The sequence below is a fragment of the Vipera berus genome (genome assembly GCF_964194415.1).
Source record: "Vipera berus genome assembly, chromosome: 9".
Taxonomy (NCBI): Eukaryota; Metazoa; Chordata; class Lepidosauria; order Squamata; family Viperidae; genus Vipera; species Vipera berus.
Window position 1 is genome coordinate 23,975,692 of NC_138212.1, and position 16,398 is coordinate 23,992,089.

At 43.8% G+C, this 16,398-nt stretch overlaps 1 protein-coding gene across 1 annotated transcript in view; it reads right to left on the bottom strand.

Moving 5' to 3' along the window:
• MACF1 (microtubule actin crosslinking factor 1) overlaps positions 1-16,398 on the bottom strand; it is a 296,242-nt gene that overhangs the window by 138,856 nt on the left and 140,988 nt on the right. The window contains exons 26-35 of the mRNA XM_081335334.1: positions 15,718-15,896; positions 14,323-14,461; positions 11,713-11,906; positions 6,839-7,001; positions 6,211-6,294; positions 5,436-5,543; positions 4,678-4,776; positions 3,902-4,057; positions 3,625-3,713; positions 2,615-2,750 (exon numbers count right to left, since the gene is read on the bottom strand). Of these exons, the coding sequence (XP_081191460.1) occupies positions 2,615-2,750; positions 3,625-3,713; positions 3,902-4,057; positions 4,678-4,776; positions 5,436-5,543; positions 6,211-6,294; positions 6,839-7,001; positions 11,713-11,906; positions 14,323-14,461; positions 15,718-15,896 (1,347 nt within the window). The remainder of the gene's footprint in view (positions 1-2,614; positions 2,751-3,624; positions 3,714-3,901; positions 4,058-4,677; positions 4,777-5,435; positions 5,544-6,210; positions 6,295-6,838; positions 7,002-11,712; positions 11,907-14,322; positions 14,462-15,717; positions 15,897-16,398) is intronic.

Consider the following 16,398-nt stretch of genomic DNA (forward strand, 5'->3'; position numbering starts at 1 on the left):
GATCGTAAGATGTCGTCCTCATTTGGGGCTCGTTGTAGCCACGGGGAAGAGGGAGAATTCTGTATTGTGTCTTGAGTTGTACAAAATATTTTATTTGAATTTATGAGCCACCCAATTCCAAGGGACAATGAAGCCGCATATTAAATACAGTAAATAAAATATGTGGTTTGCCTTTGGAGGATCAAATTACTTGCTTCCCCTTAACCATCCCCCCACCCCACCCCGCAAGCAACTGTGAAGAAATGTGTTCAATAAAATGCTTTTCAGTCACATGGGAATTGGGTCCAAGACCCCTGCAAATACAATTCTACAAAGTGATCCAAATGACAACGCTGCAGTTTAAGCTGTCAGCCTCTCTCCCACTATGACACACAGTTGGTGCCTGTCCTAGAAACGCTGTGTTTTCTTGGTCTAGCAGGCCAGCATTAACTGAAAGGAGAAAGAGAACCTGTGAATCTTTACATCTTGGAAGTTCTGGACCATTAAGACTGAGGTCCAGAGGTGAGAAAGTTGCGCAGCATTCTTCCCCCAGAGATTATTCTGTTAAACCCAGAACTGCACCCTGTGAACCTCCTCCTGCTCCCTGGGACAAGCGAGGCAGGATGGCAGCTCAATTGCAAAGGCCTTCCAAGCCTGCTAGCACCACAGCCACGACTCCAGACATGCACAGTCAGACATTAAAACAAGAGGGAAAGAGAAGGAGAAGCGTCAAAAGGCTTCTTACTTACCCGAGTTGGGGACTTTGCCGTGAGCAGTTAAAGACAGAGCCTTTAGGTAGCAGCTCAGCCGTATGGCACACACAGTGTAAAAAGCTGGGGGTTAGCATCCGGCATGCGACTGTTTGTTTTGCACAAAAAGTAGAAAGAACACCCACACAGAGCCCAACCCACACAACTGCCCCACATTTCTAGAGTGAGATTTTTGGGGCAGACTCCAGGAAGGTTAGTTTCTCAAAAACAATAACAGAAAATTGTAAACAAAGATGGTAGTTATTCTGAATAGTAAATCAACATGAAACGGAAAACAACAGGGACACATCATCATGCTCAATGCAGAGACTTCTGCTAGTTTTGGTGTTTTGGATGTGCAGCTCTGTCTGCTCCACCCATTGCCTTAACCTGAACAATCCTTCTACCCCCAAGGATTGGGGTTTTTCCAAAAGCAGAAATGTTTAAGAGGTTCCGTGCAACCACGAAGCACCCAAACCAAACTTCAGAACTTCATTCTTATTCTCATGTGAAACTGAAAAATACCCTTCAGATTCCTCTCCTCCACTTCCCCAGAACCAATGAGAACATGTTTCACATCAGCATCCAGAATTATAAGGGATGCTGGTTCTTAATACATTGTTCCTAAGAGGAATCATAGTGGACAGGAAGAAATATATAGGCTTTTCTAGGCTGGGACAAAAGAGAATTTGGCAAAGGAATCCTAAATTCAGTGATTACAGCACTTGGGAGAAGACCCTTCTGACGATTTTGGGACAGAACTAACGGCATCTGTTGTGATGCCAGGATTTAAAACAGCTGCCCCCAAGTAAAAAAATGACATCTATTCGTCTGGCTGTTTTGGTTTGCAATGCTTCAAAGTAGTGGGATCCTGCAAGCATTAAAAACACAACTTCACACAGATATACAAGTTGCATTGGAGACATGAGTATCACATTTATATACAATGATATACAGATATATCCAGATAGGACTTATGAACAAAGCAGTAACAAAGATGGGACGGATGCTCAGACAATTGGCCAAGGGTATAAGAAAAGAGGGCACCAAGTAGCAGAAGGCTGCAGAAGAACAGGGCGGAAGGAAGAAATTGACTATTTTCGACTACTTTATGACTGGAGAGCACTGTAGGCTTGGGAATTGGCTGTGTATACTGTCTTTCCACGGGCCAGCCGAGAGGGGAAGAGAAAAAAATCTTTCTCCTTGCTCTTTTGGGATTACAAGCATAAATCCTATTTCAGCCAAGTTATTGACTCTGCTTTACTCTTTTTCAGTTTCATTCCACAATCTTAGCTTCCCTTTGTAGGACATCTGGCTTATGTCTGTGACTTTCACCTTTTGTTCTTTGTTTCCTGAATAATCCTCCCCTCCAGCTTCACTGTCTCTTCTACACAGGATCTGCTAAGGGCTCCTTGGGTAGTTCCCATAAGTTTTGGTCCCTCACTCAGCTTCTCTTCTTGCAGAAACAGCCAAACGCAGGAGAGGGACTGATAGGAAGATGGGAGCAGACCTGGACATTTCTTACCCCATGTTTTTTTATATATTTTCAAAGGATGGATGGTGATGAAAGACCAACCTTGATAGGCCTTTCACAACTGTCTAAGAGAAACGTTACTGAAGGAAGCACAAAACAGGAGCCCTTCAGGGGACAGGCCTGGTCTAACCTGTACTAACAGTTAGTTGCTATATGAAACCCTCTCAGCGTGGTCCCAGTAATCCATACAGACTGAGAATTTCCTCCTCGTGTTGTAATAGACTGGAACAGGGCGGTTGCCTGTATGAACTTTCACAGTTTTTCAGGATGTTTCTAAGCACGGACCTTCTCTTCCACCACTGGGGAAAGAATGCCACAAATGTGGGGGAAAAGGGAATGAGAAAAGAGCTACCTTATGCGCCATCTCCTCCGCCATGTGTTTCTGCAGCTGCTGAAGCAGTTCTGTGGAATCACAGCAGAGCTGGTCATAGGTTTCTTTGAGAGCATCCAGCTGGACTGAAATCTGCACCTTCTCCTGATCAGAAAGCCTGCAGTGTGGGAAGGAAGACAGTCAGAAGAGAAACACAGCCAGTGGGCACCCAAGAAGCAACAGCAGCGGGTGGAGATTCTGCATTCCAATACACAAAGTTGCCCGTGCAAACGGTCATCCTGGCCAAAACCCTCAAACATCAATGAACCACACTTCCCCAAGGCCTCAAATGTGAATGGGGGGTGACTGGTTTATAAATGCTCTATGAGCAGGAATTTGTGTTTATTTAATAAGTCAACATTGATACCACTTTCTGTATCCAAGATGTGACTTGGATATAGGAAGATGGAATAACTTACTAAGGCACCAACGCCCAACCTTTTTCTTTAAGTGGACCACTACCTCCATCATCAAGATCTTCTGGAGACCTCCAAATGGAATAAAAATTCATTACAAAGAGTATGATAATAAGTCCAGATCAAAGTTCCATATAGCTTCTATGTGTGTTGACTGCCTCAATGCAAAGACCATCGTGACTTCTTTTACCACCCATGCAGATCTCCTGGAGAGGCCTTAAGAATGGAGTGGTCTAAAGCCCTGAGTCACAGCCCAAGTGCTTCTCCTGGATCAGGGTCTTCTCTAGGCAACATTTTTCCAGGAGTTTTATTTTCCTGGCCAGAAATGGCCCGTTTTCAAATTTGATCTTGCTCCATTATGTTTCTGGAGAATTATTCTGCTGAGATATACTCAGAGTACCCTTTACACAATTTCTTTCCCAGAAAAAGGTCAAAATCATGAGATTTCCATTAAAAATGCAAATAACTTGTACAATTTGGTGATCTGCCGAAGTTTCATTAAAAATTATTCTGGAGTCTGCTTTGCAGGCTTCCCACAATTCAACTTTCCGGATTCATGTTATTTTCTCAACTTACTTGTTGCTGTGCTTTGCAAGAAATATTTGAGTAGTTTTTATAGCTTCTGAAACTTCCTCCTTCTTTGCAGCCAATTCTTCATTCAAGACCTGAAAAGAAGAAAGAGAAGGGAAACTTCAAACGATACATTTCCAAAAAAATGAGCACAAGAAAAAGCTCAGATAGAGGTGGATCGCACTGGAAGCATAAATTAAGCACGACTCATGTGACCTGGGCCACGGTCTATAATGAGAGAGAAACATGAAAGGAAATGTGGGCCTTCAACCCATGCAGGCACCTGCTGCTCCAAAATGGACTTCTCGATATCTCCCAGCATTTTCCTCTTTGTGGGTGAGACGCTTCTGAATAGTGCACTCTGCTTGAAGCTTGTGACCCAGCCCAGGAGTCCTTTCACCTTGTCCAGGTGTTCCTGCTTCTCTTCCTCAACAACTTTCTGGAAAAAATGGAATGTTGATACATAATATATGAACCAATGTCACTAACACCTGCGGTGCTTCTTACAGGCAAAACAATATAAAACCCCATGCGATCCGTGTGCCAGAACCAGAATGTACTTGATGTTGTCTTCTAAGGTGAGTGAACGTAAACCTGTCGGGGGAGGGCTTCCCAGGGCAAAGGGGCAAGAACAACATTGAAGAGGAAGTGAACTCAGGAGACTGGAGAGGTCCTTTCCAGTGTGTCGGGAAAGGTGAAGCAATGCACGAAGATGACATGAAACTGAAAGTCTTTGAATGCAAAGAGTGCACAGTTCTGCTAAGGTCCTTTGTCCTGGCTGCTAAGCTGACCAGCCTGGAGGATATAGAGCTGGGTCCTCCCCTTGAGGGACCAGCTTCCAGAGGAGGAGTTCAGACCTCCCTTTAGTGAGACGTGCTGAGTCAGAATTTCTTCAAGACCCTCCCCTCTACACTAATATGCTTCTGTTGGTGCAATCCTGGTGCCTAAGAAGAGTAGCCAACTTCTCATGATCTTATGAGATAAAACCTGGCGCAAGACTCCAGGGGGCCAAACTGGATTCACAAGGCAAATACTAGATTACATAAATTCTGTCCTTACTTCTTCCTCTTCCAGGCGCCGGAGAGCATCACTTATGTACTTCACATGTTGCGTAGTCAATGTGACCAAGGCTGTATAGTGTGTCCGTAAATCCATGAACTACAAGGTACGAGAAGCACAAGGAACACACCCATTAAAGCCAACAACAATGAAACATAAAGTAAATTGGATCTCATTCAGGAGAGTACAGAGTACAGTCCCTCACTGCAAAAGCCAAGGGAGAAACCTCAGAAGCAAGATACTCCCCCTCCCCACAAAAAGAAACAAAGAGGAAGGCAAAGAGATGATTCACAACCAATCTCAGGGACGAGACAAGCATTTCTCAAACTAGCTGTGAGAAGAATTCTGGTTTGTATGACGTGAAAGGCAATACCTTTCCTTGCATGTCTCTTTTGACCCTGGAGAAAAAAGGGGGAAATCCCTGAATCTGGAAGAAGACTTGGAACCTTCCAGAGGTGGCAAAGAACAGTCCTTATGCTCTCCCTATTAGCAGGATAATCAGCGGTTCAGTGTCTTAAGAGTTCCAGTTAACAAAACCTTCCATCATTTTGACTAAGCACACGAACCGCGAGTTTGTATCCATGAGCATGGCTTGGAAGACCAACTACTTGACTGGCTTTCTTGGGTAATTTTCATCAGGGTTTTATTCTCTAAAGGTAAAAGTTAATATGATCTGAAAAGAAAGCAGCTTGTACGACCAAAGCCAAGAATAGAAAATCCTCTTGCAGAGAAAAACTCAAGGCTGGCAGGAGCCTCACCTCTTGCGTGATGGCGTCAGAGGAGGAAAGAACACGCCGGCGCTTCACAGGGGATTTTTGCTGAGATTCCACAAATGCACGGTAGGTCATGAGCTGCAGCTCATACTCCTGAGAGGGAAAAATGACAAAAGGGATCTTGGTGATTTCGTAAGTCACATTCCATATTCCCACAGCTAATACACCATCCTACCAAACCAAAGTAAATTGTGCCCCAACCAATTTACTGAGTCACGTGACTTCTGTACCTACTCTGGGCCAGTTACTGGACATCACCACCAATCCCCCCCCCCAAAAAAAAAAACCAAAACCCCTTTCTGAAGCAAGCAAAGAGCTTAATTAATTGCCAACTATGGTAACAAACTATTCAGATTGCAGCCATTGGAACTATCTGATCCAATTTCTTCCAAAAAGTACAAGGCAGAACAAGTGTTTCAGAAGATTACATGAAACATCTGCACTTTGGATGCACATAATGAAATATTTAACAATAATAATAATAAATTTATAATATAATTAATAATATGAAATACTGTTGAATGTTTTAATCATAATGAATTACTAGCCATTTCTTTCCTGCTGTACATCACACCCCAGCAACGCACTGATACGTTCTTTCTGGAAAAGGTTTGTCTATTATCTAAAATAACCTTTTCTCAAATGCCCAGGACTATTTCAGAACCAGCCTCAGGTTTGCCAAACTCTGTCCCAGCTAGTTCTACATTCTTCATCTTTGTATGCCTGCTGTTTCTTTGTACAACGAGAAGAAATATGTTACCTTCACAGCAGCTGAATATTGCTGAGACAGCTTCTGACATTGGTCCAGGTTAGCTTGATTTGCTTCTATTTCAGCAAACAGAGCCTTAAATTCAAAATAAAAGCAAAAGTCAAAAACATAATTACAAGCAGGATGCTTTTGTGCCTTTTCTCTCTCTATCCATGTTTTGGAGGAGGGAGATCTATCCACATGGTATCTCCAACACCCTGACTTTATTGTTAAGCCATGTCTTGTTTTTCTCTTGTGTTTTCAGTCTTTCTTGGAGAAGCAGCAACCTTTCCTTTTCAATTTATGGCTCTTACTTTGAAGTATATATATATGAGATGGCCAGCTATGTTGGACCAAAGGCCATTAAGTCTAGCATGTACGTAGTTGATACTGAAATCAAACAGATTTTCTCTTCCCAGACAGCAATAGCAATGAGGCATCTGTTGCTTGAGAAGTTAGACTATGACAGATCTAGAGAAGATAACGTGCAGAATCATAGTGTTCACAAAGCTAGAGACATTATTTTTCAAAGTGCCAAGACATTTATGTGTTGATGCAACCTGGATGAGAATGAGGGAAATTGTAGTTCCAGAGAGAGAAGGTGACAAAGGCTGTTTGTGCATTTCTCCATCACCCTTACCATCTGTTGACTGAGCTGCTCAGAGAGCACCCGGCTGTCCTCTGCTTGCCCAGGCTTCATCAGTTCCTGCTGGACGGTGGTCTGCTCAATCCACCGGACAAGTGCCCTGTGACAGTTCCGATAATCCCTGAGCACATCCTCAATATTCTCCACCTCAGATTTTCTGCCAAGAAATTGAGGAAATGAAGCAAAGGAGAGAACGCCAGCTGATAAAATTATGTTTCAAACATGGTGCATGTATAATAGAACAGTAGAGGGAAACACTTTTCAGGGACATCCACGGAATATGATTTTAAAATAGTGAATATGATTCCATGACATGTAATGAAATACCTATCTCCTTCCTAATTTGACTTTTTTGACCACGATCTCCAGACACCCTTTGTCTGAAGTGGTTTGCAATCTAAAAAGTTTACTAGAATAGAATACAATTTATTGGATAAGGAATTTGTTTCCAGTGCATAAGCTCTCAATGTACATACAAGTAATAGTGATAATCATGATCATATACAACATGAAAATACATTCATCATAAACTGTGAAATACAACACTTCATCATAAATCATGATGCAACACTTAGTGATAATCACAGAGCACTAGCTAAGCAAACAACATAAATCATACTAGGGTACAAAAAAATATAAATTGTAAGATACAAGCAGCAAAGTTATAGTCATAAGAAGATAAGGATAGGTAATAGGAAAGATCCCCTTCATGGATTACTGCCTTGTTATGGCGAAGGGGCTTGCGTAATTCAATGAAGCTATGAGCTATGCTGTGCAGGGCCACCCAAGACGGAAAGGTCACAGCAGAGAGTTCTGACAAAACGTGATCCACTGGAGAAGGAAATGGCAACCCACTCCAGTATCTTTGCCATGAAAACCCTATGGACAGTACCAAAAGGCAAAACGATATGACGCTGGAAGATGAGCCCCTCAGGTCGGAAGGCGTCCAATATGCTACTGGGGAAGAGCAGAGGGCTAGTACTAGTAGCGCCAGAAAGAATGAAGCGACTGGGCCAAAGCCGAAAGGACGCTCAACTGTGGATGTGTCTGGTGGTGAAAGGAAAGTCCGATGCTGTAAAGATTTTTTCTCCATAGGAACCTGGAATGTAACATCCATGAATCAAGGAAAGCTGGATGTGGTCAAACAAGAGATGACAAGACTGAACATCGACATCTTAGGAATCAGCGAACTAAAATGGACAGGAATGGGTGAATTTAATTCAGATGACCATCAGGTATACTACTGCGGGCAAGAATCCTTCAGAAGAAATGGAGTAGCCTTCATAGTCAATAAAAGAGTAGGAAAAGCAATACTGGGATACAATCTGCAAAATGACAGAATGATCTCAGTTTGAATCCAAGGCAATCCATTCAATATCACAGTAGTCCAAGTCTATGCTCCAACCACTGGTGCTGAAGAGGATGAAATTGACCGGTTCTATGAAGCCCTACAGCACCTTATCAAACTAACACCAAAAAACGATGTCCTTATCATCATGGGGGATTGGAATGCTAAAGTAGGAAGCCAAAAGATAACCGGAATAACAGGCAAGTTTGGCCTTGGAGTACAAAATGAAGCAGGGCACAGGCTGACAGAATTTTGTCAAGAGAATACGATGGTCATCGCAAACACTCTTTTTCAACAACCCAAGAGACGGCTCTACACATGGACATCACCAGACAGTCAACACAGAAATCAGATTGATCATGTGCTCTGCAGCCAAAGATGGAGCAGCTCTATACAGTCAGTAAAAACAAGACCAGGAGCTGACTGTGGCTCAGACCATGAGCTTCTTGTTGCAAAATTTAAGAAAGTAGGGAAAAGCACTAGGCCACTTACATATGAACTAAATCATATCCCTGATAAATACACAGTAGAGGTGACAAATATATTTAAAGAATTAGATCTGATAGACCAGTGATGGCGAACCTTTGAGTGCCCAAACCGGTGGTCACTGACCTCGAGCCAGACATCCTAGAATGTGAAGTGAAGTGGGCCTTAGAAAAGCTGAGCAACAACAAAGCTAGTGGAGGTGACAGTATTCCAGCTGAGCTATTCAAAATCTTAAAAGACAGTGCAGTAAAAGTGCTACACTCAATTTGCCAGCAAATTTGGAAAAGTCAACAGTGGCCACAGGATTGGAAAAGATCAGTTTACATTCCAATTCCAAAGAAAGGCAGTGCCAAAGAATGTTCAAACTATCGCACCATTGCACTCATTTCTCATGCTAGTAAAGTCATGCTTAAAATCCTACAAGCTAGACTTCAGCAGTATGTGGATCGAGAACTACCAGAAGTACAGGCAGGATTTCGAAGAGGCAGAGGAACTAGAGATCAAATTGCCAACATACGCTGGATCATGGAGAAAGCTAGGGAGTTCCAGAAAAACATCTACTTCTGCTTCATTGACTATGCTAAAGCATTTGATTGTGTGGATCATAACAAACTGTGGCAAGTTCTTAAAGAGATGTGAGTACCAGACCATCTTATTTGTCTCTTGAGAAACCTTATATGCGGGTCAAGAAGCAACAGTGAGAACTGGACACGGAACCACTGATTGGTTCAAAATTGGGAAAGGAGTCCGGCAAGGCTATATACTGTCGCCCTGCCTATTTAACTTATATGCAGAGCACATCATGAGAAAGGCAGGGCTAGATGCATCAAAAATTGGAGTTAAGATTGCCAGGAGAAATATCAACAACCTAAGATATGCAGATGATACCACTCTAATGGCAGAAAGTGAAGAGGAACTAAAGAGCCTCTTGTTGCGGGTGAAGAAGGAGAGTGCAAAAGTTGGGTTAAAACTAAACATTAAGAAAACCAAGATCATGGCATCTGGCCCTTTCAATTCCTGGCAAATAGATGGGGAAGAAATGGAGGTAGTGCCAGATTTTATTTTCCTGGGCTCCAAGATTACCGCAGATGGGGACTGCAGCCAAGAAATTAAAAGACGCTTGCTCCTGGGGAGGAAAGCCATGGCAAATCTAGACAGCACACTAAAAAGCAGAGAGATCAGCCTGCCAACAAAAGTGTGTATGGTCAAGGCTATGGTCTTCCCAGTTGCAATGTATGGCAGTGAAAGTTGGACCATAAGAAAGGCTGAGCGCCAAAGAATTGAGGCCTTTGAACTATGGTGCTGGAGAAGACTGCTTGTGAGTCCCTTGGACTGCAAGGTGATCAAACCAATCAGTCCTAGAGGAGATCAACACTGACTGCTCTTTAGAAGGCCAGATCCTGAAGTTGAAACTCAAATACTTTGGCCACCTAATGAGAAGGAAGGACTCACTGGAGAAGAGCCTAATGCTGAGGAAGATTGAGGGCAATAGAAGAAGGGGACGACAGAGAATGAGGTGGCTGGATGGAGTCACTGAAGCAGTAGGCGTGAGCTTAAATGGACTCCAAAAGATGGTAGAGGACAGGAAGGCCTGGAGGAACATTGTCCATAGGGTCGCGATGGGTCGGACACGACTTCGCAACTTTGCACAGCACTCTATCTTTTTTCCTGTAGGCTTCCTCTTTGGCACAATGTCGTTGCTTGAATTTAGCTGTGAGCCAAGGCTTGTTGTTACTGTATATTCGCAAGTTCCTGGTTGGCACACATAGGTCTTCACAAAAGCTAACATGTGATGTTGCAGTATCTGTGAGTTCATCCAAGTCTGCAGAGTTGTCTTCAAAAACTTTCCAATCAGTGCAGACAAAGTAAGCCTGTAATTTTAGCTTTGCCTCCTCAGTCCAAGGCTTGATTGATTTAATTGTTGGTTTTGTATTACAGACTACACATCAAGAATGCATTTATTTTGGTCAGCCAATTGGCCTAGGTCAGCAGCTACAGCAATGGATGTGTCCATCTGCAGGTTTTGCAAACAGTCTCCAATGCTTCCATTCCTTCTGATCACAAGAGACTGCAGAGCCACCTCCAAGGAGGCCTCCACAGCACCCTTTGCTGAAGTCACTCTAGGGACTCAGAGCTCCCTTCAGTCAGGCTACCTGACCCTTGGATGGGATGGGGCAATTTCCCCCAGTGCCTCTGCTCCCGTGGATTGCCTGTCTGCTACCTTCAAAAGGACACAGGGTGGTCCTTCCTCCTTCCCCCTCATCTTTCCCCCAAAGTGACTGTTCTGTGAGCATAAATCTTACAAATAACACCACTAGGTGCAGGGCAGAACTGAAGTGTGAAACAGTAGAGTAAAGATATCTATGGATATTCCATGGACAATGGATAGATTTCCCAGAAAGTCAAAGTGTGGATGGAAGGCAATGTCAGTAATATCAGTGGTCAGCTGCTCTTCTGGAAAAGCTCATGATCATGCATGGAACATTTGCAAACCAAAGCTCAGAAGGAAATGGGAGCTGTCAAGACAGAGTAGAAACAAAAAGAAAGCTTGAATTTTCTTTTTTCACACTAACAGAAAAAGAGATTCATAAGAAATGAAGCTTAAATAAAAATGTTGAGGCAACATTAAATTGGTGCAACATAATAAAGTATCTTGTATCAATTTAGAACATTGTTAAACTGAAGTTGCTATTCAATAATTAAAAACAGAACCAATTTAATAAGAATCATGTCAGAATATAAATATTAACAAAGTGCTTTGTCTAATCTAAGAATATCCATATTCAACTAATCAAAAGCAAATATATTAAAACTTTATGTTAAGAGTGATCCAAACGTCACACGTGACACAATTCTCTAGAGAGAACTATACAGGTAATCAAAATAAAATTTGGTCAAGACTATAAGCAGTTTGCCCTGGTTTTGCCATTACCTTTGAACTATGTTGCCGAACTGGAGATACTAAAACCTGGTAAGCTGATTCTGAACACTTAAAGCAGAGAATCTCAAAACCCTCCCCTCAGCCCCTCCTCACCGAGTCTCCATCTGCAGGCCGACTCTTTGCCAGCGATCCCACAGCTGAGCCCCCTTCTCCCGGTAGTGCTCCAGGTCCAGGCTGCGCTCCCGCTTCAAGCGGTACAGCTGCTCCGCTACCACCTTGGCTCTTGCTAAGGCATCCTCCAAGGTTGCAAAGACAGCATTCTTGGTGTTCACTTCACTGATCCAGTGCTGGAATATTAATGATACACAACAAGGACAAGGAGCAAACGTTGTCATTGACCAAAGTGGACAAGCGATCCTGGATAAGGAAACGGGCTGAAGGTTGACTCAGCCTTCCATCCTTCCGAGGTAGGTAAAATGAGGACCCAGATTGTTGGGGGCAATAAGCTGACTTTGTAATAATGCCGCTTGGGGGGTGTATGAAAGCCCTAATAAGCAGGCATATACATAGAATGAAGGCTACTGCTAAGCTTGTAAGCCGCCCTGAGTCTTCGGAGAAGGGCGGGGTATAAATGGAATTAAAATAAATAAATAAATAAATTTCCTGGTGGCTTCATTCTCAGCCTATTCCCGCTCATTTTTCACAGCTGGGGTTTGTGCAGCCCTGTTCCAAATTTTGCTCTGCCTTTCTGCCCCAAAAGTGAACAGACATTAATGTGTTGCTACAATGCTCCAGAGGACCTGACCTCAATGGCTTCTTCATAATCATGAAACTCCAACCGCTGGTCAACCAGCCCCACAAAGCCTTTGGCTGCTGGGCTGAGATACCTGGATGCCACTGAGGACCTCAGCCAGGTCAGCTGCCCCAGCCTACTTGCCACGAGCTGAGTGTTCAGTAGGGGAGGTTCCCTTCTCACGTGCAGGTGGTTCCTTCACAGAGTGACCAGGACAACACCCTGCTCAGTTGCTGAACCTTCTGCAGCTGAACAGATTGTCTGGCAGGAACATTACCTACAAGTATGCAAGGGCATCCAAAGAAACCTTGATTTTTTTTTCCTGTTGTTTTTTGAGTGCTGAAGGGCTGGTAATCTCTCTGCTGGACAACTCTGGCACTGAGGGATTCAGGATTAAATGCATCTACAAGCTGTCTAGGAAGCCCAAAAAAGCAGCACTTGGGTCTTTAGAAACAGAGATGCCTCCTTTGTTGGCTGATGATAATGAGCAAGAAGGCCCAGTGAACAGAGTAAGGAAGGCAGGTTTGTCCTCTTGCTTGTTTTTACAAAATGAATTTTGAGAAAGATACTTTGGGGGAAAAGAGGTTCCAGCACAACCATTTTGTCAACCCCGCCCCAAAAAAAGCCAAATCTCCCCCTCTGGCATTGACATGGACTCTTCAGGACTGCTTGGAGGGAGGCTTGTGTGTGACTGTCCTCCCGAACAGCTTGAACTGAGGGGCAAGCAAAAGGGATTGAATCTGGGTGAGGATTTAGGTGGAGCCAGTTCATGAAGGGAAGCCTCCTCTGGAGGCAAGTCCCTTAGCAGCTTCTGGCCAGGTTTTGGTCCATGCCCCACGTGACCCCTCTGCTTTCCCCAGGCCTCGTGGGAGGATGTTTCCTTTCAGCTTCCCAGCAACAAGCCCTGGGATTTGGATAGATAATCTCCTAGTAGCTCTTGGACTTTCCGGTGGGAGAGGGCTGTGTGCAGAAAGGCAGGAGATGCCTCCACCGCCATGCTCCTCTCTCTTTGGGGGATTGCCCAGTTCCCTGCTGCTGCCCAGTCTTTTCTGTTAGGTGCCTAACCTTTTCTAGTGGACCTTCTCTTATGTACCTCATCCAGTTCAGGACAAACTAATTTTTCTGTTCTCCATGGTCAAAGTGGTAGCGTTTTCTATTTGGTAAAAACTCTTATACAGGTAGTCCTTGACTTACATCCTGTTTAGAAGTTGCGACAGATCCCCTCCGAAAGGTATTTACAACCTGGTTCCAAAGTTCTAACTCCACCCCCCCCATGTTTCCCCCCCCCCCCGGTGCCCTCAAATGACCACATTTTGGGTGCTCAGCAGCCATCCTGCATTTACGGCCATTTGCAGCATCCCATGGTCACATGACTGCAATTTATGACATTTTTGCTGAAAACTGTCATTTACTTTCAGTTTTTGAGGAAAATGTCCCATGGCAACCATTGTGGAGTCATTTAAGACCATGTGATTCATTTACCAAGCACCACAAAGTATAAAACTTTGTTTTGTTTTGTGATTGTTGTGACTTAGGAACGTAATGAGCAAGCTCCATTACAGTTGTAAGTCAAGGACTACCTGTATTCAAGTCAGCTTCTTTCTCATGAACTCATATTCCCAAGAGGTGAACCTTGCCATGGCTCATCCTTTCAGCCAGAAGCCAACTGGATACATGTACATGGTCATGTGCAAGTGTGTCTGCCTTCAGTACTGGGCATGAGGGAGAACAGGACAGTCCGGAGAGTCAAAGGAAGCCTTGGACCAACTAGGCCAGCCTGCCCATCCCCCAGAGCAAGCCAGTTCCCACTGCCCCATTCGCATCGGCCCCAGTATGACAAAGATGGCCTAGAGAACCATTCTGCAAGAGCAGAGAAAGGCTGGCATTTCCCCAGCAGACAGAAGGGCGCAAATGGCATGATTTGTGGCCTTGTGCAAGAGCATTTGCAAGAGCATCTCAGGGCTACCAACCTGCAAGGTGGCTCGGTGGGACTGAACGGCGATGAGGTCCGCAGGCACAGCTTCCTCTTGACTCAATTTCACCTCGTAGCCTTTGACCAAGGATTCAGCTCCTTGCGTATTCTGAATGATAACATCAACCATCTTTAGCCTACCAGAGGGGAAAAAAAGGAAAATGTCACTTCCTGAAACCATGAACAGCCAACCAGAAGCCATCCCCTCTTGCCAACCAGAGACCATCCAGGCCAGGATTGCATTGTTGTACATTCAGAGTCTTTCCCTTCTTTCCCATTGCCACTTCTGAAAGCCCTTTGAGGTGGGCCAGGTCACAAAACACACACTGTGGAGATTCCAAAAATGCAACTATCGTTGTAGAATCCATTGCCAGAATTTTGAAAGCTTCCCTGCCCACTTTTAAGGACAACAGTCAGGACTGGGCTGTTCATCTCTTTCTCAGGCGCTCTACTTTTCCAGAGAAAAGGTGGTCTTTTTATCTCTCCCAACTTCTCCTTTCAAAAGCAGAACTGAATTTCTCTACACCACCAAGTTACGTACACAGCAAAGCTCCACCATTTACAGATAAGGAAGGGAACAGCAGTGGACACATCAGCGTCATAAGGTTAATAAACATTTCACGAACACTGTAGGAAACAATTAGGTCACTGCTTATTTTCTAAAAAGCAGTCTGAGTGCTGGCACTATAGGGCAGGATAGGGCAGGGGAGAGACAGAAAAATTAGCTGCCTGTACAATTTCTGGCTCTCTGCAGATGCATGGATCTCAGCCAAAATGAATCTGAGACTGACGACCCAGGGAATCCCAGCACACAGGGAATCTAGCTAGCATTCAGACTTTTCCTTTATACATCTGTGTGCATTACAGGATGTTTACTTTGTGTATCAGACAGAAGGATACATCTCTATGTTTTTAAATAGTTAACATGACTCTTAAATTTGGGCTGTTTATGCAAATGCTGCCTATCTATTGCAGTGCACCAACGGTTCCTGGAATAACTGCAGAGCATCCTACAAAGTGAGTTACAATTTAATACATTTATAGCAAAGCAAAAGAGACAATCCTGTCTTCTTCTCCAGCTATTTTTTAAAAATGCAACCAGAGATTATTTGTTGCCTTCAAGAAACTGGATTCAAGAGATTTTTCCTGATGGCCCTACAAAAACGATTCTCTGTGATTACATGAACTCATCAGTTCACCCCACAATCAAACAGCCTTCGGTAGGCTACATTTTATTGGCAGGCAGCCCAAATCTACTAGGAAGGCTCTCTTTCCCCAAACTTTCTTTTTAATAGTACAAAACATCCCAAGCTAGAGGGGCCAAGAGTCTGGTGTTCTGCCACTTGCCAGGTTTCCCCTTTTGGAATTTACAGGGAAAATGTCAGTAACTCACTTGTCCAGGTAGACTGCAGAGAGCCCATTGACCCGATCCATCTTTTCCACCAGCAGGTTCAGCTCAGAACGAAGTTGTGGGGTACTTGATCCCGTGGGAGACTTGTGCAAAAAAATGTTGCATCGCTCAGTCAGTTGATCCATGTCGACTTTCAACTGGTGCAAATCTCCCTTCAGGCGCTGCAGAAATAATTGCAAACTGTGAGCACAAGCAGAATTCCGAGGCCTCCTTGATGACAAGAAGCAGGACTGAGAGGCCTGGGATCACGATGACCTCATCCAAGCTCCCCCACAATCAGATATCTGGTGATCAAGTATTTAAGGAAGGATCTTTTTGGAAGAGATGCCACTGGCAGAATCGAGATTGTGCCTATCTGGTCTCAACCTTTTCAGAACCCTCTTCTATGTCACCAGTCTGGATTACGCTGACGATTTGACATTTTCTTTAAATGTGTGAATATAATGTTCAGTATACAGGTGAAACTCGAAAAATTAGAATATCTTGCAAAAGTTCATTTATTTCAGTAATGCAACTTAAAAGGGGAAACTAATATATGAGATAGACTCATTACATGCAAAGCAAGACAGTTCAAGCTGTGATTTGTTATAATTGTGATGATTATGGCGTACAGCTCATGAAAACCCCAAATCCACAATCTCAGAAAATTAGAATATTACACGC